The 25,874-nt window shown below is 36.4% G+C and overlaps 1 protein-coding gene and 1 non-coding gene across 2 annotated transcripts; both read left to right on the top strand.

The window, feature by feature from the left end:
• The first annotated feature begins 3,974 nt into the window (after positions 1–3,974).
• LOC111894217 (small nucleolar RNA R71) lies at positions 3,975–4,081 on the top strand. Its single transcript, XR_002851113.1, has one exon. It is a non-coding gene; the product is annotated as a small nucleolar RNA R71 (small nucleolar RNA).
• Positions 4,082–12,906: 8,825 nt separating this feature from the next.
• Positions 12,907–15,662, top strand: LOC111894164 (probable xyloglucan endotransglucosylase/hydrolase protein 32). Its single transcript, XM_023890249.3, has 4 exons — positions 12,907–13,150; positions 13,286–13,386; positions 14,431–14,648; positions 15,018–15,662. The coding sequence occupies exons 1-4, from the start codon at positions 12,943–12,945 to the stop codon at positions 15,382–15,384; spliced, it is 894 nt and encodes a 297-aa protein (XP_023746017.1). The 5' UTR covers positions 12,907–12,942; the 3' UTR covers positions 15,385–15,662.
• The last annotated feature ends 10,212 nt before the right edge of the window (positions 15,663–25,874 follow it).

The raw sequence follows: 25,874 nt of genomic DNA, 5'->3' as shown, positions 1-25,874 counted from the left end.
AACATCAGAAACCGTATGGGAGTTTAGAACCCTTACCTGTACCCATGGGTAAATGGGAAGACATCACCATGGATTTTGTGACTAAACTGCCCAGGACAAAGAACGGTCACGACATGATTTGGGTAGTCGTGGATCGTTTCACCAAGAGTGCACACTTCATAGCAGCCAACGAGAAGTGGTCTATGGATAAGCTCGCAAATGCTTACGTGAAGGAAATTGTAAGACTTCACGGTGTCCCTCTTACGATTGTATCAGATCGTGATAGTCGTTTCACGTCAAGGTTTTGGAGGAGTCTACAAGAGGAGTTAGGTACAAAGTTGTGTTTGAGTACTGCTTACCATCCGCAAACTGATGGTCAGAGCGAAAGAATGATTCAGACGCTGGAAGATATGTTGAGAGCATGTACCCTCGAATTCCAAGGGAATTGGGACGAGCACTTACCTCTGGTAGAATTTTCCTACAACAATAGTTTTCACTCGAGCATCAAGATGGCTCCTTATCAAGCCTTGTATGGGCAGAAGTGTCGTACGCCGTCTTGTTGGCTTGAATCCGGAGAGAAGCAGTTTATGGGCCCCGAGATAGTCCATGAGACTGCTGAGAAGTTGAAGGTGATTAGGGAAAGGATGTTAGCAGCCCAGGATCGTCAGAAGAGCTATGCTGACAAGAAAAGACGACCGATAACTTTCGAAGTTGGGGATTCCGTTTTGCTTAAAGTCTCACCGTGGAAGGGACTTATACGATTTGGGAAACGGGGAAAGTTGAGTCCAAGGTTTATTGGACCGTTCAAAGTTCTTCAGAAGATAGGGAACCAAGCTTACAAGCTGGAATTGCCCGAAGAAATCAATGGTATTCATAACACCTTCCATGTGTGTTATTTGAGGAAATTCACGGGAGATGTTCCCGACATAATTCCAATCTCAGAGTTAAGGATGGATGAAAATAAAAGGATGATCGAAGAGCTTGAGGCAATTGTTGACCGTAAGACTAAGAAGTTACGACGCAAGATGGTCGACTTGGTGCTAGTCCGATGGAAACATTCGAATGGGCCGAATCTCACTTGGGAAACAGAGGATGACATGATGAGTCGCTATCCACATCTGTTTGGTGATGCATGATTCCGGGACGGAATCATCCTAAGGGGGAGAGAATTGTAACGCCCGGGTTTCAGGGCTAAGCATTTTTGTCAATGTAATAGTCTAGGTCAACTCTTGTAACTCTTTTTGAAGTAATATGGATGAAATATTTGAGTATTATGTGAATTATATGTGTTTATTATTTAATTATAAATGTATAATTAATAAAGAATAAAAATGAGCGTCAAAATTAAAGTGTGAGATAATCCCGATATCTCTACATAAAGTTGTAGAATATCTCTCAAGGTTTCCGTGCATATAAGGAACGCCGAAATCCGAGTTATAACGAAGAAGTTATGACCCGTCGAAGTTTCACGACAGAACCGGCACGATACCGGGAAGCGTGAATAGTGAATTTATGATAGAGTGAGATTTAGCCTTAGTGATCTAAACGAAAGTCGTAGAATATGTTAAACTAAGAACATCGATAAAAAGAATGCCCAAATCTGACTTCGTATGAGGAAGTTATGATTTTTCTAAGATTTAGCATAGTAGTGCACAGCCCGAAATCTGAATTTTAGATCGGTCGATTTTTAGCCAACGGGATCTAAATGAAAGTTGTAGTACTCGTAAATACCAACGCGTGGATATAAAGAACGTTGATAATAGAGCTCGTATGCGAAAGATATGGACGAAGCTTAGTCCCTACTTTTCGAGCGCGGCGAATTCGATACAGTTTTGTAAATCCGAGATAGAATGAGAATTAGCCAACGAGGTCTAAATGAGAGTTGAAGATCTCATTAATAGGAACTCAACAGTAAAAAGACAGACAAAAACGGAACTCGTATGCGAAAGTTATGGACGAAGCTTAGTCCCTACTTTTCGAGCGCGGCGAATTCGATACAGTTTTGTAAATCCGAGATAGAATGAGAATTAGCCAACGAGGTCTAAATGAGAGTTGAAGATCTCATTAATAGGAACTCAACGGTAAAAAGACAGACAAAAACGGAACTCGTATGCGAAAGTTATGGACGAAGCTTAGTCTCTACTTTTCGAGCGCGGCGAATTCGATACAGTTTTGTAAATCCGAGATAGAATGAGAATTAGCTAACGAGGTCTAAATGAAAGTTGAAGATCTCATTAATAGGAACTCAATGGTAAAAAGACAGACAAAAACGGAGCTCGTATGCAAAAGTTACGGACGAAACTTAGAGACTACTTTACTATAAAACTCCTATAAATACAAGGGTGAACTCCTCATATTTTCTTCACACCATAAGCCTCTCTTTCTCTCTCTAACTTCTCTCTAGCCTCCCTAAACCCCTCCCAAGTCTAGGGAACCTCCCTATCAAGAGAAGAAAGCCCCGGAGCGCCCGACGGCTCCGAGAAGAAAAGCTTTCGGCTCGGAAACGCTGCTCCAGCGAAGTCCGGTTTTTAATAAAAACCCATTGTAAGTGAGTTACGCCTATACTATATTTAATATAGCTTTTATTTAATTATAGTAACATTATTAGGACCTTAAAATAATTATCCGGGCTATTATTATGAGTTATATTGAGTGTTATTTAACGCTTATATAATAGTAATAATAGCTAGCCTATTAATTAGTCGCGATTAACGTTAAAACTAAACTCTAGTGGTATTAATACTAGGTTTTGGTCAAGGAAAAATTGTTTTAAGAAGTAACGAAGTGCTGTCCGAGTGCCGAGTCACCACCTTACCAGGTGAGTGCATAGTTACTTTCAGCTTACACATAGATATGAAGTATTTTATATAAATTACGTGCTATGTGTGCATATTATCTGAATACTTGCTATCTATGCTGGATGAACATTGTTATACATGTTTTCAATGATTTAAACTGTATATGTATTTTATATCTACGAAAATGTTGGGGTAAAACATGGGTAGATGTAATAGCTGATGTGTGATAAAATGATGAAAGGCCTCGATGTTGATGTTGTTGTTTCTGTCATCTAGCGGAGTATGGATGACGACCACGGACTCTTCTAGACAGTCCAGTGGAACACTAGCAGGCTCGCAACCTGTAGGTGTTTGTGAACGATGTGTTCACCGGTGTACTCCATCCCCCACATGGTTGCCTTTAGGACATTTGTTGCTGAGGAATCCCCTTAGCAGTAGTGTCCGTCCCGATGATGATCCTTAGGCTAGGTCCCTTATGATAGGTGTTTAGGGACGTAAAGTGAGGATAACGGGAACGGGTAATCGGGTTATTGTTGATCGATGAAATTAATAAACTTATTTATTGTGGGTTGAGAACCCTATGTGCTCACCAGGCTCCCAAGCCTGACCCACTCAGTTTCTTGTATTACAGGTAGTGGCGCATGAGCATAGGTGTGATGTTTTGGACGAGGGATTACGGATATAGGCCTGTAGATATGAAATAATGTAGTAAGGCTTATATTGTACTGTTTATGCTTTTGATCTGTACGAACATGACATCCTGAGTCTTTTAATGAAATACATTTCTATGGAAATGCTTTTGATAAATCTTTATCATATTTTTGTTTTGGGACAAATTCCGCAACACTTTCATTTAAAATGTAACTCTGATTTTTAAACAAAGCATAAACAAACCGGTCTTTTCTGGCCGTGATTTTGGGGATGTCACATATTGACTGGTCCATTTGTGTTATCATTCGATCCAAATTATTCAGCATAGCCATCACAGCTGCTATTTCTTAAGTTTGGGCCCCTCCACCGCCTTTGATTCCATCTTGCCTAGGGTTGTGGTATCCGCGAGAGTGCTTCGCGAATTCTTCAATCAGCTCCTTGACCTCCCTTGGATTTTTCTTTGTCAAAGGTCCTTGAGAGTCAAGGAGTTGTCTCGTCATAACGTTGACCCCATCATAGAATATTGACATCTCTTGTTGCACATTTAGATCATGTTGAGGGCAATTTCTGAGCAAGCCCTTGTACCGCTCCCATGCTTCGTATAATGACTCCCCTGGCTGTTGCTCAAAGTTCGCTATTGCCTTCATGAGTTTGGCTATCTTGGATGGCGGGCAAAACTAGTCCAGGAATTGCTCACTCATTTGAGCCCAAGTGGTAATTATACCCGGTGGAAGTGATTTTAACCACTCCTTAGCAGCTCCTTTGAAAGTGATGGGAAGCATCCTAAGCAAGACAGTGTTTCTGTTGACATTTGGGACATTGAAGTAATCCGCAATGTCGTTGACTTCATCTAGATGCTTAAAAGCATCCTCATGATCTTTCCCAAAAAATGGGATATCCTTCAGTGCAGTCAAGATGTGCCCCTTCAACTCGAATGTGGTAGTGGTAGGTATTGCGGGTTGGACTAAACCGGGACCCACATCTTCTCGGATCCGCTTCTTGTAAGCTCCCATGGACATCTCTTCAATTGCTGCCATCTTGTTCCTCGGCTCGTTCTCGGTTTCGCTCGTATGTTCTTCAAATTCCGGCTCGGTATCGTATTCGGATTCGGTTTGGACGGGTATTTGATCCAATTGTTCAAAATTGCTCTTGTGCCTTGAGGATGAACTCGACTCTCCTGTCTTCTTTCCTGACTTCCTTGAAAATGCTGACTTTAATTCTTGCAGTGGCGTTTTCTTATCAGTCTTCTTGTGAAGTGCAGCTTCTGGATCTTCAATTGGTGGCACCAAAGGTGTAGTAGATCCTCTGATCATGAACTCCTGCAACTCGCTAAACTAAAAACGTAAAACTGAACTAAAATAAGAAAATACTAAAAACTGAAAATCGCAGCTTTCATGTCGTGAGTTTATAAAACTCACGTCGTGAATTCTGTGACAGAAACAGAAAACAAATTTTTTTGTTATATGCTAATCAACTAAGCTAAGCTAATAAACAAAAATAAATAACCAATTAACCTTTTTGCAGATTTTATTCCACAAAAAAGGGTCGATTAATCTAATACAACTAAATAAACTAATAAACGTTGCCGTTCCCCGGCAACAGCGCCAATAACTTGATGTGCTCAAAAGTACCCACTAATTTTAATATTTATAACCTAACAAACTTAAACTAACTATGCACTTATAGGCAGTATACCTAGTCGGATTACAGTATAGCTTGGGTAAGTCGGGTGTCGATCACAGGGAACGGTGTTACAAACTAATCTATTTGCTATCAAATTAACCTAATTATTAACAAGTTTATAGAGGGTTTTATCAAATTTTACAAGACCAAACGAACTTAAATCAAATTCAATTAGTAAAAACACACTCTTGTCTAGTTTGAATCCACTTCTTCCTTATGGCTAGCTAATGATTATGGATTATCGAGTTGGTTTTAATTGTATTAGTAATTTAGTTCTAACTTTACCAATAATTAACTAATTCATGTCAAACTATGTATGGTCACACACAGTTGAACACAGAATCAATTATCAATATAAATATGCTATGTAAGATTTATTATCAAACGCAATTATAGTCACAATCCACGTTCTCTAGCACAGCTAAGTTTATTTATTCTAATTACTAACTAAGATTGGTCAATCCTAACTCTAACAATTCAATGTTCACTAAATCATTAGGTAAACAAGTTCATGTAGTTAATGGTCACTAAGCTACACAGAACATGTAATCAAGCAAATAGAGAAACAACCACAAACATGCTAGGTGAATACAAATCAAACACAAGCAATTTACCAACTAAATAAATCCATAAAAATTAAACTATTCATAAGTTGGAAGCTTCATCTAGCTAAACAAGAGTAGCTAGATTCAGCTGCTCATAATAGCAACTAACATACTAACACAAATCAAAGTGATATGAAACATGTTCCTAGTTAACGATTAAATAAACTAAATTATGGACCTTCACTCTTTTGGTGTTGAAAGCCTCTTCCCAGAACTTTTCTCTACTCAAAATTGCCTTCTGGAACTCCTCTCTCTAGCCAAAAGTCCCCTCTATTGGTAATGGTCAAAAGTTTCTTTCTTTAATGCTTTTAGTCCCTTTTTTTCAAAATGTCTTTTTTTTTGCTGCAAATAACATTTAATCTCATAAGTACCATTATTCTAAACAAATTACCAACTTATTAATAAAAATGTACTTAAATATTGCCTAAAAATAGGTATAAATATGGCAATATCAAGGCACATTACTTAACTTTTTCCACTAAACAAGTCTTTCCTCTCATAGTCCTTATCATGATGAAAAAAGACCATTTTGTCCTTACTTAAAGCGATGAGTTGCACTTTTACTAACATTTGAACAAAAGTCAAACTGGTCAAAAAGTGAACGGTCAACGGTCCACTTCACCATGACACTCCCTTGATCGTGTCGTGGTTCGGTCCAAACAATATTGATGCAACTCAAATGACCACCGCACAGTGGTCAGTCGATGACCGCACCATGGCGGATTGGCAGGCTAATACTACCATAAAGCACTTAATTTGTTGAGTCTGAGTCCCATACTTTCCAGAATATGTTTATCCCATAAACTTAATCAAACTTGGTAGGTAGCGATTACCAATTTCATACGATATGTAACTCCTAGATTATGGGATCCGAAACAACTATTGTTTAGCTTGACATGTTTATCCCATCTATGCCTCAAAACTCTTATGCTTAGACAACCTTTATCACATAAGAAATTGATCAAATCATCCAATTAAAAAACATGTGAGTTGTATTTCACAAATAGTTAGGTGACCTTTATCCCATAAGCAAATACAAAAACACCTTGACTATTTTTGACAACTCAAATGAATAAGGTGACCCTAAAATCCATATGAACTGAAAAAAAAATCTCAAGTGAATTATAGATGGATTGCATAGATTTGAAGTTTTGTAAATAAGACTTTATATATATGTTTTACAATTATAGTTTATAAAAACATGATCTCATGAATATTACATGCATCCAACAATTCATGTACCCTTTTGTAAAATTCATATCACTTTAATGAGGTTCTTTAGGTGTCAAATAAAATTTCATTTTATTTGACATTAAACGCGATCAATTATAAACTAAAATCTGGTATTTTAAAGTTTAGTCGTAGATTGGTTTTAAGAACCGACAATAGTCTTAATAAAACTATATTTTATAGTTAAATCACTATTTTAAATCTCCTTTTAACAATCAAAAATAATGACTTCATGAATTTACAGAATAAACTCATTTTATTTTATAAACTCATTTTTGTGCATCTTATGATAAAAGTTATATTTTGATAAACCAAAACTTGGGTGATGATACTTATGTTTTAAATCTCATTTAGCATCCATAAAACATAATATCAACATGTTGTGTTATGTTTAAAGACACCAATATCATATATTAAGTTTTGGTGCAAAAAATAATCCCTAGTTTTATTATTTGCAGTTATAACGCTATAAACTGATTTTAGTCTTTTTTTAAAAAATCATTATTTATTATAAAGACATGAAGTTTATATAATGTTTAAACGTCTTTTAAACCATTTCAAATATTTTAAAGTTGGATATTTATAAGTTTTACAATAAAACTATTTTCAACAAAAAAATGAGTTTTTAACCGGTAGCCGATAACCGGTAAAACGTTTTTATAAATATCCGTTTATAAACATCTTATGTTATCTTTTAAATATTTTTACTCAAACTCCAAGTGATATTATCTTATAAAAAATGTTATTTGACATATAAAAACATGTAAAAACCATTTTTAGACATAAAACATAACATATATTTAACATAAAATAAACATCACAAGCATGCATTATAATGTGTATAAACCAAGCCATGTTTAGTAATAATTTATGCGAGTCATCACAAGAATTATTAAGTCTTTCCTAAAGGACTTAATGGTCACTTCAAAAGGTCGTCAAACTCCCACTTGCCAAGTCAACTCTTGCTTGCAAAAGGACTTCAAATTTTCATGTTGTGAAAGTTGCAACACTTAAACCATTAAGACTATAATTAAACCCAAAACCAAAAGTGAAAGCTTGTGGTTGGGATTATGGTCTTAAATGGTTAAGTCATCTTTAAGGAGGTCATTTCTTCATCTTGTTACATTTAAAAGGAATACAACTAGTCTAACTAATTTATTACAACAAATCAACTAATGAAAATTACCTATTTATCTATTACATCTTATGAATAAATAAATATCAACCAAACACAACACAAAGGTCCAAATGGCTTGTTTATACACAACAACACATCAAATATTACAACAAACAACTCGTTGTTTTTTAAGACAATTTTTATATAACCAAAATGAATGAAAAATGGTTATATATAAAAATAAACAATTTTAACCAAGAAGTTGACAAAGAAGACAAATGTGGATTTTTTTTAACCAAAAGAAATCCATGCTTGTTTTCCAAAAACAAAAGATTATCAAACATAAAAAATCATTCTAACATATAAAAGATGACTCTAATACCACTGTTGGGTTTTGATACGAAATAAAAGTTTGTTTTTCTTAAAAACCAGTAATAGAAGACTTTAAAAATAACAAGTTTATTTTTAGTTCATAACAAAACTAAACCATCATGGATCCATTTATAGAGGTTAAAATGAAATAAAAAACAACCATAGAATATTTTATAGATAACATTTGAAGCCTTTTAACCCACTTGGTTTTGAGGTGTTGATGAAGATAACAAAAGATCAAAGTGTATGATCTTCTCTACAAGTATCCACCATCAAGAGTAAGGCACTTGGAATGCTAGTTCCTTCTTGTATTCTTGAGAGTCTTAAACCTTTAAGTGCTTAACTCAAATAAGCACTAAAGGAGACAACTCAAGAGGGCTTCTAATCACTAAACTAACTTCTTAAGAGAAAGAGGAAGAAGAGAAGAAGAACCCACGTTTCTAGAGAGAAAACAGAGGAAGAAGAAGAGCTTCACTCTAGCCAAAATGCAAGCCTCATCCATCTCTTATATAACCCATGAAAAGTAAGACCTAACCATTAAAATACTCTAAAGTAATGGCTAGCCTTTAGAAGCATGAGAGACAAAAGTATGGACAACCTCCATGATTATATGTTTCGGGCTTTAGGCTATGACTAATTAAAAAAGAAAGATTCTTTATTTTTTATAAACTTCAAGTTTATAAAATATCAACTTTATCTTTAGGTAAAAAAACAAAAGAATCCAACTACGCCAAAATATTATGCATGACTTATTAATTCACACAATATGAAATAATAACTAGTAATACTCTCTTATAATTATTATTTTCATAAAATAATAATTATTCCCTAATTAAAATACAAAAATCGATATTATTAATTAATAATCACATTAATAATAAATATACAAAATATGTCAACTTGATAAAGGTGTGAACTTATAGGATCATATATTATTAACAATATCATTCCATAATGATTCTTGTACATATAGATCCAACACTCACTAAATAATGTCCTATGTAGGATGTCATATGAGTAAAACCTAAAAACTCGATCATAAAGACTAAATATCTACAAAAACAACAATGATTTATTTTGAAAAAAAAACATTAATGACTAAATGTGTACAAACGGAGAACTTAACATGTAGTAGTCGGTCATAACTTAAAGAAACCGATCATAAAGACTAGATGTGTATAAAGCAACAAGTTAAATGACTAATTAGTCAAGAAAAAACAATATCTACTAAATGTGTACAACATGAATATTATGTACCCATTATAGATCTTTTTCCATTAGCTTAATAATAAAACTAGTTGTTACTATAATAGTTTTTTTTTTTTTTTTTTTTTACCAAAAATCGTTTATTTTAGGTGTATTAAGTGTTGTCCTCTTTTCTTGAGAACAAATGTTAAAGTCTGGCCTGGGATATATCTGAATATATATATATATATATATATATATATATATATATATATATATATATATATATATATATATATATATATATATATATATATATATATATATATAAGATATAATAATGGTTAGGAGTAGTTTATGAGTGGATTCAATTTGCCATTAAAAATAGTTTTTCGTTTTAATAAAAGTATGTTTTATATTTTTATGCAGAAAAAATGACGAGAACAATAAGATTTGGTGCAAAAAAGAAGCATAGTTGGAACCAAAAATAAGGATATTCGAGAAGGTCGTCAAAAAGACACTATAGTATAAAAAGCATTTGATGAGACAATTCAAATTATTAATTAGTGTGGTAGGAACCCAAACAAAAATATATCGCATAAAAAGCAGACATATTTAACTACGTGGTTATAAATTCGCACCGAAATCTGTAACACCAAGTTATGTCACTTCACATTTCATGTCATATAAGCAAATGGTATTATAACACCAAGTGTGGAAATGAACAACAATATACAACACCAACTTTTTAAAAATAAATATGTTTTATTTTTTATTTTTTTTTAAATTGGGTTTTTTTTTTCCTTTTCGTTTTTTTTTTCACTAACATGAATATATTTTTTATAAAACATAAAATTTTAAAAACAAAAAAAGACATAATATTTTAAATCTAAAATTATGATTACAATTAAAAAAAATATAATTTTAAACCTAAAATCATAACTAAAATATCATTCAAATTATTACTAAAACCACATAACAATCCTAATTAACCTAAATATTTCTTCCTAATTTATTCTTTCATCGTTTGTAGCACCGCTAGATCAGCAGACGCCAAACCCTCATCGCTCGTCTGAAGAATTGACAACTAATGTGTCAGTAGTTCACTCTCTTTTTGCCTCTGCTTCTCCTATGTCTGTCTTTCCAGGAACTCCAAATGACGATGTTTCAACTCATTTTTTTCTTTTATTAATAAATTGTGCTCGTCAAATTTCGCTCTCATGTCCGCCGCCTCTTTTGCTCTCGTCTCCACCTCCTCCGCATGTCTTGCAACGCGTCTCGCTTTGTCGCGTCCGGGCGGTCGTGGTGGTGGGGATATCTCTTGGATATCATCCGGGATCTTATCGTCGTCGGCGATTAGGTCAATGTTAGTTCGTGCGTCTGACACGTCGACCGAGCTAGAATTGCGAGACCTTTTGGATTGAATCTCCTATAATGTATATGTTTTATTCCACTTTGGATCCGCTCGCAACAATTCCCATGATTTTTCAAAGTCGAAAACATGACCCATTTCAACCCGATATTGTTCCTTAGCAGATTTGAACTAATTGAAGTCGTTGGTTTGTTGTTGCGCCTCAAGCCCGTTGTAAATACCGTTGAATTTGTTGCACCACTTAGTTATTTGACCCCATTTGCTGCTCAACATGTCATTGTTGCGATACGAAGTTTTCTTTAAAATAGCGTGAAACTTGTCGAGCACCGCCCCCCCCCCCCCCCCCCCCCCCAATAAGCTCTTTTTTTCATTCTATTTCCGCGAACTTCATTTTTTGAAGTAGCACACCAAGCCGCCGTCAAAGCGTATTCCTCCTCCGGTGCCCACCATTGTGGAATGTCTGCATTTTCTGTTTCCACCGCTATCGATTTTCCTTTCGATTTTGCTTTCTATTTCCCTCTCCTACTACCTCCCGCTTCCACTTCAACCGATTGTTGTGTCGTAGGCGATGGTTGGTTGCTTGTTTGTCGCATCGAAGCAAAAGTAGGGAAAAGATTTTTGTTGTAAATTTGGGGTTTGACCAAATTAATTATGTTGAAGGTAAGGTGAGTTGGGAAATTGTAGTGGCGGTGAAGCGGGATTGAAAGCGACGCCTTGGTATGAGAATTGTGGTGAGCCTTGTGACAATAACATATTGAAATTATTTTCATAACTCGCGAATCTGAGAGGCGAGGTTGTGTTTGGGTTTGATGATGGAGGGGGGTGTTTGAGTTTTGCTCCATTTTTAAATTTTTAAAAAAAGATATGTATATAATATATAGAGAGAATGAGAGAAAAGGCTTAAAAGTAGTATTTATAATAAGGATAAAAGGTAAATTTTTTATTATTATTTAATTTTGACCGTTTTCAAACGGTCGAGTGAAGAAAACCCTCGAATTTTTATGCGTTGAAATCCGTCTTAACGCTCACGAAATCCGCCATAACTAGCTTCAACGAGTTGGGGGGCGGTGTTCCCCGCGTCGTGACGCCGTTTTCGTGTGCCAACTCATCCAATTTGTTTCTCGTTGTGACCCACACCGTATATTTTTAGAACCATTAAACAATGGTACCATTAAACATAGGCCAAACCGTTAAACAAAAACGAATCATAAACGAGAATCGCACCCTTAAACAATTTCCAATATATGATTTCCATTTTCCAGGGTATATATTAGACATAATTTCCACGAACATGTTATAATTTTATTTTTTGAACGACAAGAAAATCCATTAAAAGAGGGAAGTCAATCAAGAAGATGGAGAGGTACAAACAGTTTTAGATGCATATATAAGAACACCCATCGTATGATTAAATACATTTTGTATTAGTGAGAAACTCAGTTCAAATAAAAATAAGTCATCACCGAAAGTTTTCTAAATATGGATTTGTGAATTTATATACCGATTGCTGAAATATCCATCAAAATTCAAATGGATGTGAATTAATGATCAACAGATGAAATCGATCTCATAGATTGTTGATGAAGCTCAATTGCTCTGAAATCTTCATAACGATATTGTGAGTATTACAGTTAACAGATAGATCATCTCAGTCAAAGATTGAACGTTTAAATCTCATTTGAGAAGAAAAATATAGATTGAAACTAAACTAATAGATGTTGTACACTCTTTCAAGAAAATAAAATAAATAAATAAATATATACAATTATTATTATTGTATTACTATTACCCTTCACATTCCTCTCATGCACCACTACCCCACCGACTCACCCACCCACCCCCACAATCCCGTCACCTCTCTCTCCATTTATACACCTTCACATCACTCTTTCTCATTACTCTCTCTCTCTCTCTCTCTCTCTCTCTCTCTCTCTCTCTCTCTCTCGTTTAATGGGTTATTTAGTCTTTTTATCACTTGTCTTCATACTCACTGAAGCATCGGTGAGCAATGCTGGCTACTGGCCACCTTCACCTGGGTTCTACCCTAGTTCAAAGTTCAGGTCCATGACTTTTAACCAAGGCTTCAGAAACCTCTGGGGTCCTAACCACCAAAGCGTTCACAACAATGCGCTTGACATCTGGCTCGATCGTACATCAGGTACCTTTATTTCTCTCAAACAATAACTTTAAAGTTTAAACCCCTTTTTCAAAAATGCTCCAAAGCTTCCAACTTTAACAACTTACATGAAAGAAGTGAAGTTTACGTGGATCTTGAACGTTTTCTTGATTACAGGAAGCGGGTTCAAGTCGGTAAAACCCTTCCGATCCGGGTATTTTGGAGCATCCATCAAACTTCAACCCGGTTACACCGCAGGAGTCATAACAGCATTCTATGTGAGCATTAAGCAATGTGTCAATGATTGACATTAATTAGTACAAGCTTTCAAGCTCATAGTACCTCACTTAGTTCCATGAACGTACCTAATGTCCTTTCCGCCAATAATTTTCAACTTATCGACAATATGTCACATCCTCGACTTTTTCCCTTAATCTAAATCCACCCAAATATCAAATAGATTCGATTAATACAGCCTACATCAAATATAACTGATAAAAAAAAGTACGATTTAAAGGACTGTGTGGTATATCTTTATATATGGATAAGAAATCGTATTGCATGGTTGAAATAAGTAAAAATCATGTTTGGAAATGTGTCCTTAGGGTTTGTAGATTCTATACGTACTAAATAGATAATGGGTTTGGATTTTTTTTAAAATATTTTTTAATTTACAATGTGTCAAGAGAAAATAACATTTCTTTGTGCACCTTGCGGAATACTGTAAAACAAATAGATTATGTTTATTTAAAGTAGAAATGTTCTATGCTTTCAGCAAATCTTTTAGATAGTGCCTTTACTAAAGAAACGTTAGATTTTTATTTCTTTTAGCATGTAAATAAAATATAATATATTTTTTTACGTAAACTTGTTTATTATTACACCATGATGTTACAAAGTAGACACTTATCATTATCTTTATGAAGTTTTGAATATGCATTATGGCGAGGGAGCCACTCAAAATAGTACATGTCTAATGTCTTTAAGCACAATATTGATTCATCTTCTTGATTAGATTCTCCTTCAATCAATGCATTGTTTTATAATAGTATTATATAACGGTTTGTTCAAATATTTTGCCCATTATTAACTAAACATTACGGAAAAATAGAATTTATTGATTATAAATTACAGTTGTCTATATCAATAGACATTTTAGACACCCAATGAATTATCACAATAAACACAAGAATTTTTATTTTTATGTGATCTAATTAAGTATTAAAAAATAACATTTTAAGTTTTAATATTAAACTCATTGCAAGATGTAATAATATCATTTTGGTCTAATCAAATAATAAGTTTTCTAAATTTTATTATAGCTTTCCAACAATGAAGCGCACCCAGGGTTTCATGATGAGGTTGACATAGAATTCCTTGGAACAACATTTGGAAAGCCATACACCTTACAAACAAATGTGTATATCCGGGGGAGTGGAGATGGAAAGATTATTGGGAGAGAAATGAAGTTTCATTTATGGTTTGACCCCACCAAAAATTTTCATCACTATGCTATCTTGTGGAGCCCAAACGATTTAATGTAAGGTTTTTTATATTGTATTTATTATGAAAATCTATTACTTATTATTTTAAATTGAATAAAGTATACGTCAAATCAAATGATACATTTGAAAAAGAAAAACCTATATATTGTTTTTAACTAGTGGGTTTGAGTTGATATACTTATACAAGTTGTAAAACATTCTATTGAGAGTTGTTGATAAAAAAAATCCGTACTTGTTTGTCTTTGGATCTTGTTTCATTATTCAAAAAGGATAGATTTTATATAAAAAAAAAAAGTGGTTTAAAAAGTTACCTATGTTATTGACAAGAATGTTGTTTAACCTTCAAGGAGCATCCTATGATTTTGTTCTAATTAAATCTAATTCTTTCTATACATTTTTTCTAGATTTTTTGTGGATGATGTGCCGATAAGAAGGTATCCAAGGAAAAGCAGTGCAACGTTTCCATTAAGGCCAATGTGGTTATATGGCTCCATATGGGACGCTTCTTCATGGGCTACTGAAGATGGTAAATACAAAGCTGATTACAGATATCAACCGTTTGTCGGAAGGTTCACCAATTTCAAGGCAACAGGTTGCTCAGCCTACTCAGCACCACGGTGCCACCCTGTTACCGCCTCTCCGGGGCGGTCTGGTGGCCTTAGCCGGAGACAACACATGGCCATGAAATGGGTCCACAGCCACTACCTGGTTTATAACTATTGTTGGGACAACAAAAGGGACCATTCATTGACACCTGAATGCTGGAAATAGGAGATTAATTGGGGCATCTACCCTATTCAACTTAAGGTCACATGGTCTTTTTTGGCTTTGAAGTTAAGGGTACTTTTTTACTTAGTCCTTTTTTTCTATAGGGTGTGTTGAGATGGGGCCACAAAAGGTTGTTCAACATCCAAATCCCTCTAGAAGAACAAAGAAATTTTTATTTTGTATTCGTGTGTAATATTTTTATTGGCCATATTCACAACACTTGTCAAGTTTAATATTAAACTTACTGTATGAGTGATTATATATTATCTGTTTTATAACCATATTGATTTGATCAATGAAAACTCCGATAAGTTGATAATAACATGAATGATTTATATCTTGTACGATGATAAAAAGTCACATGGACTGTGTGATTTAGTTGTCATTTCACTATCAATTTGGAATAAAGAAGATGAAAAGAGAACAATTTGATGTAAATAATAGCATTCTATTGAATCGTTATTGATGATTATCTATATTAGTTTATTTGATTCAAAACTTAATGTAAGTGATAAATGTTAATCTAACGAATTTTATCATAACTATAAATAACTTTCAATCCAACTTTATATATTTGTCTCTAGGTTTGTTTTTATCGGTCAAAATCTGAGCATAAACATTGGTCCATGACCCCACGAGCCAAATAAATTGTTGGAAAAAGAGAATTCTTACACAGCTCCAAACCTTTGCACACATACAAATTAATATTATTTTATTTAATATATTATTTAAATTTGTTTTATTTAATTTTCATGTCGAAATAAATTGATTTTAGTTTTATAGACGAATTGTAAAACTTTCATATGTAACGATTTTGGGATATATTTGTTATAAATAAATATATCTTGTTGCTCACTTTGCACCTTATATGTACTTTTTCTATTATCCTATAGATAGGTTACTTCCATGATAGATACGTTTGTTATTTGTATATAAAACACACATTGAAAGGTGAATAATATTTATGATCTTACAATTTCTCTGATCTAACCTCTTAAACAATTTCTCTCCAACCATCTCATATGGTCGATTACAGTGCTATACACATACAAGTTTTCGGGTCTTTATCTTAACCATTATTTCCCGCTATCACTATAAACAAACTCCAACCCTGATAAACATCGTGTGTGACTGTGTGTTACTTGGTTATCACCCTCCTCCTCCACAATCATCGTGTTTTAGTTGTTAATGCCTAACAAACCAAAATGTAATTATAACGGCCACATCTTATTTAATGGGAACGTTTTGCCCTTTGCCAAAATTTTCCAAATAATTTTGACTCACATGCTTTCCTAAAACCAAACGTCATCCCTTTCTAATTCAAAATACTACTCCATCATACTCCCTTCTAGATCCACTCATCCAGTTTGTAGCTGCCTCGACCACCTTTGAATCATCCTCCCACCTGGAGTATTCTAACCTATAGCATGTTGGGTATTTCTAAACATATAATCATTTCTAATCTCACTTCCACTTTTGTTATTCTACTACTTTACGCGATCCTTGTTAGTGATGTTAGTATCACAATGTCATTTTATGTAATAGGAACTAACATGTGAGCTAAGAGGCTTCATAATTTGTTCTGTAATATATGCACGGGTATGTGCGGGTGCACACATGTATAAGATCGAATTAGAAGCATGTTCGACGACAAGTCGGGGGTTTGGGGTTTTCAAAGGGGCAGCGCCCCTAGCGGGGTCCAAGGGGTAAAGCTGACGAAATTCATCAGTTTTGAAAACCATTGATTTCCTTATTAAATTCTGGATTTCTCTGACTTGCTTTAAAAGCAACCCATGACATTGAACCCTAAGAAGCAAACCCTAAATCTCGTTTATTATATAAACGACTCTTCTCTTTGAGAAGCTATACGCAACTATTAGCCCTCTTTTCTTCAAAAGAACATAAAATCCTTCTAGCAATTTGGATTACGATTTTTGTGCCTAGATTCATAAGTGTCCTCTTGTAACATCCCGACTCCTAGAGTGAAGAGCTTGGAATAAGAAGGAGTCTATAGATCCGACATCCATTCAGTTGTAGCAGCCATTTGAAGGCGGAGTCTAGACTGACAGTTTGAGTGCGAGACATACTTGCTTTACTTACGAGGTGAGTCTTCTAACTATAATTACATGAGTGGTAATTACTATGCGACCGAAGGGTCTTATTTGTGTTACTGACCGGAGGGTCTTATGTGCTGATACTGAGATATGTGATATTATGCATTTTGTCTTTGTGATTTATGCTATATATTATTTCGTGTATTTATTGAGATAGGACCAGAGGGTCCAACTGAGTCCTGAGACCGGAGGGTTTTCATTGAGATATAGGACTGGAGGGTCCAACCTAAGCCGTGAGACCGAAGGGTCTTCCACGAGACACATGACCGGAGGGTCCTTATCGCGATATAGCCATGAGAGGCTAATTATTTGTGTATGGTATTTTAGGGAACTCACTAAGCTTTGTGCTTACAATGTTGTGTGAAATGTGTTTCAGGTACATCTCAGTATCGTGGGAAGGTGCCGACATCATTGTACACACCAACTTGTTGATTTATATTTTGAGGATTTTGGGATATGTGACAAACAATTTTTATGTTTGTGCTTTGAAACATCTATAAATTGAGTATGAGAGATATTAAACTGTGTTTTGTGTGGAATTAAAAATGAAAATTTATTTGAAAATTTAGAGTGTTACAAGTTGGTATCAGAGCCTTGGTTTGAAGGATTCGGCTGTACCCTCGGGTATGTCTAGACTTAAACTAAGGATTTGAAAAAAAAATCTAAAAAGAAATGATTTTCTAAACGAGCAAAAGATTTTAAGAGGAAATGAGATGAAACAGTGTGTACAATCAGCCAGAGCCCGAATGGTGATTTCCCAAAATACCCTTACTTATTTATATTCTTATGAGATAAGATACTAGAGTTGCATGCTAGATCGTAGGCTAGGTATTTCAGGAATTTAGAGCTAGAGTTACCTGATTCATGATGCCTTAGCTTAGGAGAATGCTATTGATTGACATTATCTACTATTTGCTTTGTGTGTGTGGTGAGTAGGGGTACCTGGCAGGAAATCTTTGAGAGATAGTTTTAAGTCAAAGAGTAATCTAGGAGGGATACTTAGATGTTCATTTGAGGAATCTACTGAGAGAGTAGTTTCATATCCGTGAGGGATAGAGTACTTGTGAATTAGGATCCTGGGAGGAGGACTTGGGTTAACTACAGGTTGGTGTGGAAGGTAGTATTGGGCCCATACTACTGAAAACACCGGATCTGTACACGATCCAAGTAAGAACCTTAGGATACTAAGAAGCATGTAGGGGTGGGTAATTGTGTGTGCATGTTAGCCAGTCCCATATGATTTCTGTGTTTGTGTTTCAGAGAGACTATGGTGATTACCCGCAGCAACCCTCGAGGGGGGTGGTTGGGGGTACCAGTAACGAAGAGATCCGTAGGATCATTGCTGAGGAGGTGGCCGCAGCTATCAGAAAGGTCATTCCAAAGATGTTCGGGTCTATTAAGACCATGTTGATTGAGACTTTTGACAAGCGTTATGCTGCTGTCACGAAGGCTGGCGCTGCCGCAACCGCTGCAGCCCTTGCAGCTTCGAGGCCAGAGGGGGTGATTCATTGTTGCTCTGAGAGTTCAGAAACACGAAGACACTAGAGTTCGACAAGATCCAAGATCCAATTACTGCTACGAGATTGATTTCTGATATCGAGGGATGCTTTTATACTTGTTAATTCCCGGAGGACCTAAAGGTCCAATATGCGCTGAACCAGCTTCGCTTAGGAGCGAAGGACTAGTTGAGGTTTGTGACGAATGATTACTCTCCTGCAGACCATGCAACAGTTACTCGGGAAAGGTTCACTCAATTATTCCAAGATGAGTACGTTCCCCAAGTGGATAGGGAACGATTGGCCCAAGAGTTTCTGTATCTCAAACAGAAGACAAAAACAATGATAGAGATTACAAGGATTTTCAATGAGAGGGCGTTGTTCTGCCCTGAGCACGTGTCTACGGAGCAGGCATGTGTGAGCTAGTACTTGACCATTTTGAGGCGAGATATTCGGGAGTTCGTGGCAAAATCATCATATCAGCCATTAGTTGAGCTATAGACCAATGCTAGGAGGAGGGAGATTGAGTTGGATATTTAGTCTAGAGAGGAACGAGAGACTCAAGGTAGAGACATGAGACCAGTACAGTCGCAGCCGGCGACCAAGCGGGCCACACCCGCTGATACAAGAGCAGGAGGCCAGAGGGGCCACACTTGTAGCAAGTACGACAAGAGTCATGAGGGATCTTGCCGAGCATGGATTTGCTACAAATACGGCAAGGAGGGGCATATGGTGAAGGACTGCCCCAAGGGATTTTTGGTTTGCTTTCAGTGCAACCAGATTGGTCACTGGAAGGCCGAGTGTCCTCAGCTCACTCAGGGATCAGCCCAGGCTTCTGCTCCTGCCGATTTGCGCGTTCCTGATGGCCGACCGGGGAAGGCCGAGGCTCCGAGAGCTCATGGGAGAGCCTTCCAGCTGACTGCGGAGGAGGTCCGCACAACAACTAGCGTTGTTGTTGGTATGTATCTCCTTATTTATGATATTGTGATTATTTTTTTATGCTTATATTGTGTTTTATATAGGTACTTTTCTTGTGAATTTTGTGCCTTCCTTGGTGTTATTTGATTCGGGTGCGAATCGATCCTTCGTGTCTTTATCTTTTGGTCGTCACATTAGTGTTTGTAATGCCTGTGTTTCCGGGCTTGCCATTTTTAGCAACGTAATAGTCTAGGTTAACCTCTATAACCCGTTTTGAAATAATAAGAATGTATTATTTGAGTATTATGTGTTTTGTGCTTAATTGCTTAATTATGTGGTCTGATTAATTAAGAATAAAAATAAGCGTCAAATTTAAGTGTAAAATAAACTTAATATCTTTGAATAATGTTGTAGTAGTTGAAACGAGGTTTCCGAATATATATAGAACGCCCAAATCTGACTTCGTATGAAGAAGTTATGATTTATCGAAGTTTCGGCTTAGCGATGTGCAGCCCGAAATACTCGATTTGAGATCGAGCGGTTTTTAGCCGAAGCAATCTAAACGAGGATCGAAGGTCTCGTTGTTGGTATCGAAGCGATAAAATGTTAGGCGAGAACGGACGTCAAACGAGGAAGTTATGAATTTATAACGAAGTTTTTCTGTCGTGACCTACTAAAAATAAATAATAAAAATAAATTCGAAATTAGCCGGCGGAGTCTAAACGAAAGTTGTAGAGCGTGGTCTCACCTTCGCGTAGATATAAAGAACGTCGAAAACGGAGTTCGTATGAAGAAGATATGAATTTCCGAAGTTTATTAAATAAATTTTATTTATTTTTAATCTTTTAATCCGGCATTATCCGAAGACGAGTCACCAGTCCGATCCGACGTACGCCCCGCGTACTCCGAAGAGTGTCGACATTTCGGATGACGCATGCAGTGACGATTTCGGAAGCATTACGCGCTGCGTACTGCAGTACGCCCCGCGTACTCCGAGGCTCCAGCCTCCTATAAATAGGAACCGAAGGCAGCCGAGTCTTTTGCCAATTTCTTCTCTTCTCTCTCCCGTTTTGCATCGTTTTGCGTGCCAGAAATATCCCGAAGCCCCGGTATTATTCTCGAGCCCCGAGGCAAGTCCCGAGATCCCGAAGATCCCGAGAAGTGCGGTTCCCGAGCCGAAGCTCTGCCCGCGAGAAGTTCGATTTTTGTGAAGATCATCCAGATCTGCTGAGGATTACTACTTCTGCAAGTCGTAGTGCTGTCCGATCATCTTCTGATCAAGTGAGTGTATACTACCTTTCATAAACATGATAATAAAAGTTTGGTTCAAGTGTATTAAGTATATTGTTGTTTATAAGTGTGAGTGTGTAGTTACCTTCTTCTAACACATAAATATTAAGTATTTTCTATAAAATACGTGCTATGTGTATGGTATATTGTGGTTATATGTGTGAATGTATATTCACTCTCTTCTATCTCATAGATATGATTTATTCTCTATGAGATATGTGTTATGTGTGTGTGTGCCTCATCTGTTATGTGGAATATGTGTTGATTAAAGCATGCTATGCAGGTTTTTAAACTATGTACAAAAATGTATATTTTATCTACTAATATGTTGGGTAGAACATGGGTAGATAGTTGGTGTGTAATAAACAGATGAGAGGCCTCGTTGTTGTTTGATTTAGTCATCTAGCGGAGTTTAGATGACGACCACGGGCTATTCTAGACAGTCTTGTGGAAACATTAGCAGGTTTGCCACCTGTAGGTGTTAATGAACTCGGGTGTTCATTTGCTGTACTCCATCCCCCTCATGGTTGCCTTATTTGACTTATATTGCTGAGGTACCCCCGAAGCATGTGTTGTCGCCCCGATGAAATATTCTTAGACTAGGTCCCTTGTGTTAGTTGTTTTAGGGACATAAAGTGAGAATAACGGGAATGGGTAATTGGGTTATTGTTGGTTGGTGAAAATTAAATATGATTATTTATTGTGGGTTGAAAACCCTATATGCTCACCAGGCTCCCAAGCCTGACCCACTCAGTTTTATTTGTATTACAGGAAGTGGCGCAAGGGCATGAGATGGATGAACCATCGGTTGTTTTGTTTACAAGTCTGTATTTGTATATATATTTGTTGAATGACTTGTAATGTTATCGTTTATGCTTATTGGTCTGTATCGGAACATGACACCCCGAGTTTTGATTATAATGAAAATACATTTCTTTTATGAAATGCTTTGGTAAACATTGTTTTATCATGTTTTGTTTTTGGGAACAAATTCTGCAACTCTTTCAAATCAAAAGGATTTACTCTGAAAATATTTTTAAAGCATAAATGAAAAACGGTCTTTTCTGGCCGAGTTTTTGGGGATGTCACAGTGTTAGATGCGAGGCTTTGAGTTGACCACTGAGGGTTTCTATAGCTAATGAGCATGCAGTTTTTGCCACTGATGTATTTCGGGGATGTGTTTTGGAGATTTTTGGTGTTGAGTTTCCGATAGATCTGGTACCGATAGCGATGGGAGATGTCTTTGTCATAGTAGGGATGGATTGGTTGAGCCGGTTTGGACCCATGATTGACTGCGAGCGTCAGATGGTGACGATATGAGACCCTAGTGGGGGAGTGCTTACGGTCTATGGTGAGGGGACTAGAATGGGATCAGCTTTCTGCTCTGCCGCTAGGGCAAGGCAGAGTCTAAAGCAAGGATGCATGGGCTTTTTAGCGTATGTGGTGGATATGCGGGTTGTTACTGAGAGGCCGATTTCTATTTCTGATGTTCCAGTGGTATGTGAGTTCTCGGATGTTTTCTTCGAGGAATTGTCTGGTGTGCCTCCTGAGTGACAGGCAGAGTTCCGGATCGATCTGCTTCCAGGGGTGGCACCTATTGCCAAGTCACCATATCGCCTTGCATCGCCAGAGATGCAGGAGTTATGCTTGCAGCTCCAGGAGTTGTTGGGAAAGGGTTTCATTAGCTCGCTGTGGGGGGCATCGGTTTTTTTTATGAAGAAGAAGGATGGTTCACACCGGATGTGCATCGACTCCCGGGAGTTGAACAAGTTGACGGTCAAGAACTGTTATCCACTACAGAGGATCAACAATTTGTTTGATCAGTTGCAGGGAGCATCTTGGTTTTCCAAGATTGATTTGAGATCTGGGTGTCATCAAATGAGAGTCTGCAAAGAGGATTTCCAGAAGATGGCCTTTCGGACTCGTTATGAGCATTACGACTTCGTGGTGATGCCTTTCGGGCTCACCAATACACCAGCAGTATTGATGGACCTCATGAACCGGGTGTGTAGGCCCATGTTGGATCGGTCGGTGATCGTGTTCATCGATGATATTTTGGTGTACTCGAGGTCTAGGAAACAACACGAGGAGCATCATCGGGAGATTCTTGGGGTGTTGAGGATGGATAGGCTTTATGCCAAATTCTTCGAATGTGATTTCTGGTTATGAGAGTTCCAGTTTTTGGGACACCTCGTTAACCAGAATGGGATTTTGGTTGACCCGGGCAAGATTGATGCAGTTATGCAGTGGGAGGTGCCAAGGTCCACATCCAAGATCAGGAGTTTTCTGGGTTTGGCAGGCTACTATCGGAGGTTCTGTTGGGTTTTGAGCATTCTAACACTCATATGGTGTACATACAACCCTATAAACCTTGGATCTATGTTTTCTCTATTATACATGCAAATAAGAACTTTCCTAGGCTTTAATTCTAACTAGCATATTATGAAGTTCTTATACTACAAAGTACTAGTTAGATGACGTACCTTTTGATGTAGCTTGATGTCTTCAAGCTTTAAGAGCTTAGCCCCAATAGTGTGGAAACCTCAAATGGAATCACAAATCACCAAAACACCTTGGAAGACTTTAGAGAATATGGATACTTGGTTCTCTCTAGTGAAATCGGCTAGCCCTTCTTAGTGTACCACACTAGTGCCAATTTCACCAACCAAGGACATCTTTATATAGTATGGAAACTAGGGTTGAACCCATGACCTTTCATTTCATATGATCAATGGGTTAAACACTCCATGGACTATCCATGAAAGCTTAGCCCAACCTAAATGAACTTGGCCCATTCCATATATATAAGAGTCCATATTTAATTAGTTCATTTTGATCACTTAATTAATTATAAATTAATTCTTGATCAATACTAATTAAATAATATGATTATATATTAATATATTAGAACTTATAATATATTAATATAAATCATAAATATACTATTCTCAAAAGACTATCCATATAAATTGTGTTGGTGAAGTGCAACCCAAATGGACCATGCCGGGTCGGGTCAAGTACATACCAAATATAGTTATGGACTTAGACATTAATCCAACAGTCTCCCACTTGGATAAGTCTAAAACTATTATTGAGTATGACTTCAAAACCTAACTGGCAATCGTAGCCCTTAAAGCTGCCGTCGAACTCTGATCTTTTGTCAATGAACTTGTCCATCAGATAAGGGATCATATATTCCTCCATTCTAGATATCATATGGACTGAGACATGGATAATAATCATTCTCTCTGTCCATTTGTTGTTTCCCGATTTCCGATTCATGATGACTGACTGATTTAACAAATCAAATCAGTCCTGGCTTGGCCAAGCACTCACATGTGTCATCATTAAATCATCGAGGGGCCCACAGATATCGCTTTTATCCCGAAGGTAAAAGGAATGGATAAACTTCAACTCATATGGCTTGTTCTATTACTTGTTGAATCATACACAAAGGCACGTTTTATAACACCAAGTTACCGAATGCGTTTTCATGCAATCAATGTACAACCAACTCATAGTAACAACTCATATCTCTAGGTTTGAAGAATATAAGATATTATCGTCTCATGATCACTCATGATAAAATCCATGAAGTGATTCCAATGAGCGCGGGTTGAATCCAATACTCAGAACTTATGAGCACTCATGAGTGTTGTAGCCCTTTGTCCAACATCTTAGACCTCTACAAGCCAACCCATGACAGTCTTGATTCATATCTACTTCCAACATATGACCAACTGTGGATGGTTTGAATAACTTAGTCATTCCGAAAGAATAACCTAGTTTATTCTGGAAGTCAAAACATGCAAAGTGAAACACAAGAATAAATGAATCAGATATGGTATCAAACCCTATGAATGTAAATAAACACTTTTATTTATCACCATATTGATTACTCATTATTCATTGTTTCAGTTTTATCAACTTTATACTTGAATTAAAACACTAGTTGTACCATGCTCCAAGCATGTACACTATGTTTTCTAAACACTAGTCATGCCACACACCAAGTATACATACTATGTTTGTCTATGATCTTTACTTTGCGAAATAGACCAGTTGAACATAACTTCAATGATTCTCATTTCACAGTCCCATTTCCTAACTGCAAATGCAAGAATTCCAAATTCATGCCATTTACTGAAATCTGTTAGATTGTAAACTTATATGCATTGATCCTCTTGTAATGATTATGCACAAATTCACAAAGACTTGACAACAATCATTACAATGTATTCCAAAGGAGATCAACTCCTTGGAAACATCCTTCTTGCATTAAGTTTCCTAATCTTACAGATTGAATACTTTCTAACTTTGAAACATTTCCATATTCCATTTTGACTATCACTTCCGAACAAGAGTTGCCTCTTTTCAGACTATGTCAATATGGTCCTTCCAAAGTCAACACTATACTTCCAACTGTCCTTGAGCAACCAATCCTTGGTAAACCTTAGATTGTCTTCAACAATTGCTTAATCATTTTAGTCATATCCAATTCTAGACCTTTTCCCTTTTTAATGCCCCGGGCATTTGGAAATTTTTTAGAAAGGATGAATATAGCACATGTAATCGATCCTATATCCGAAGTATATAGGACACGATTCATGATGTCTCACAGAAAGACTAAACCAGTCTTTTGCTATAATATTTCCATTTCTATTTGCCAAGTTCT

Source organism: Lactuca sativa, chromosome 6 (genome assembly GCF_002870075.4).
Source record: "Lactuca sativa cultivar Salinas chromosome 6, Lsat_Salinas_v11, whole genome shotgun sequence".
NCBI classification, from domain to species: Eukaryota; Viridiplantae; Streptophyta; class Magnoliopsida; order Asterales; family Asteraceae; genus Lactuca; species Lactuca sativa.
Note: the sequence above shows the minus strand (reverse complement) of the source record. Positions and strands in the feature narration are given on the sequence as shown.

Excerpts from the sequence above, each read along its gene's own strand:
- LOC111894164 (XM_023890249.3), top strand. The coding sequence starts at position 12,943 with ATGGGTTATTTAGTCTTTTTATCACTTGTCTTCATACTCACTGAAGCA. Across the intron at positions 13,387-14,430 it reads GAGTCATAACAGCATTCTAT|CTTTCCAACAATGAAGCGCA; the intron begins GTGAGCATTAAG and ends ATTTTATTATAG. Across the intron at positions 14,649-15,017 it reads TGGAGCCCAAACGATTTAAT|ATTTTTTGTGGATGATGTGC; the intron begins GTAAGGTTTTTT and ends CATTTTTTCTAG.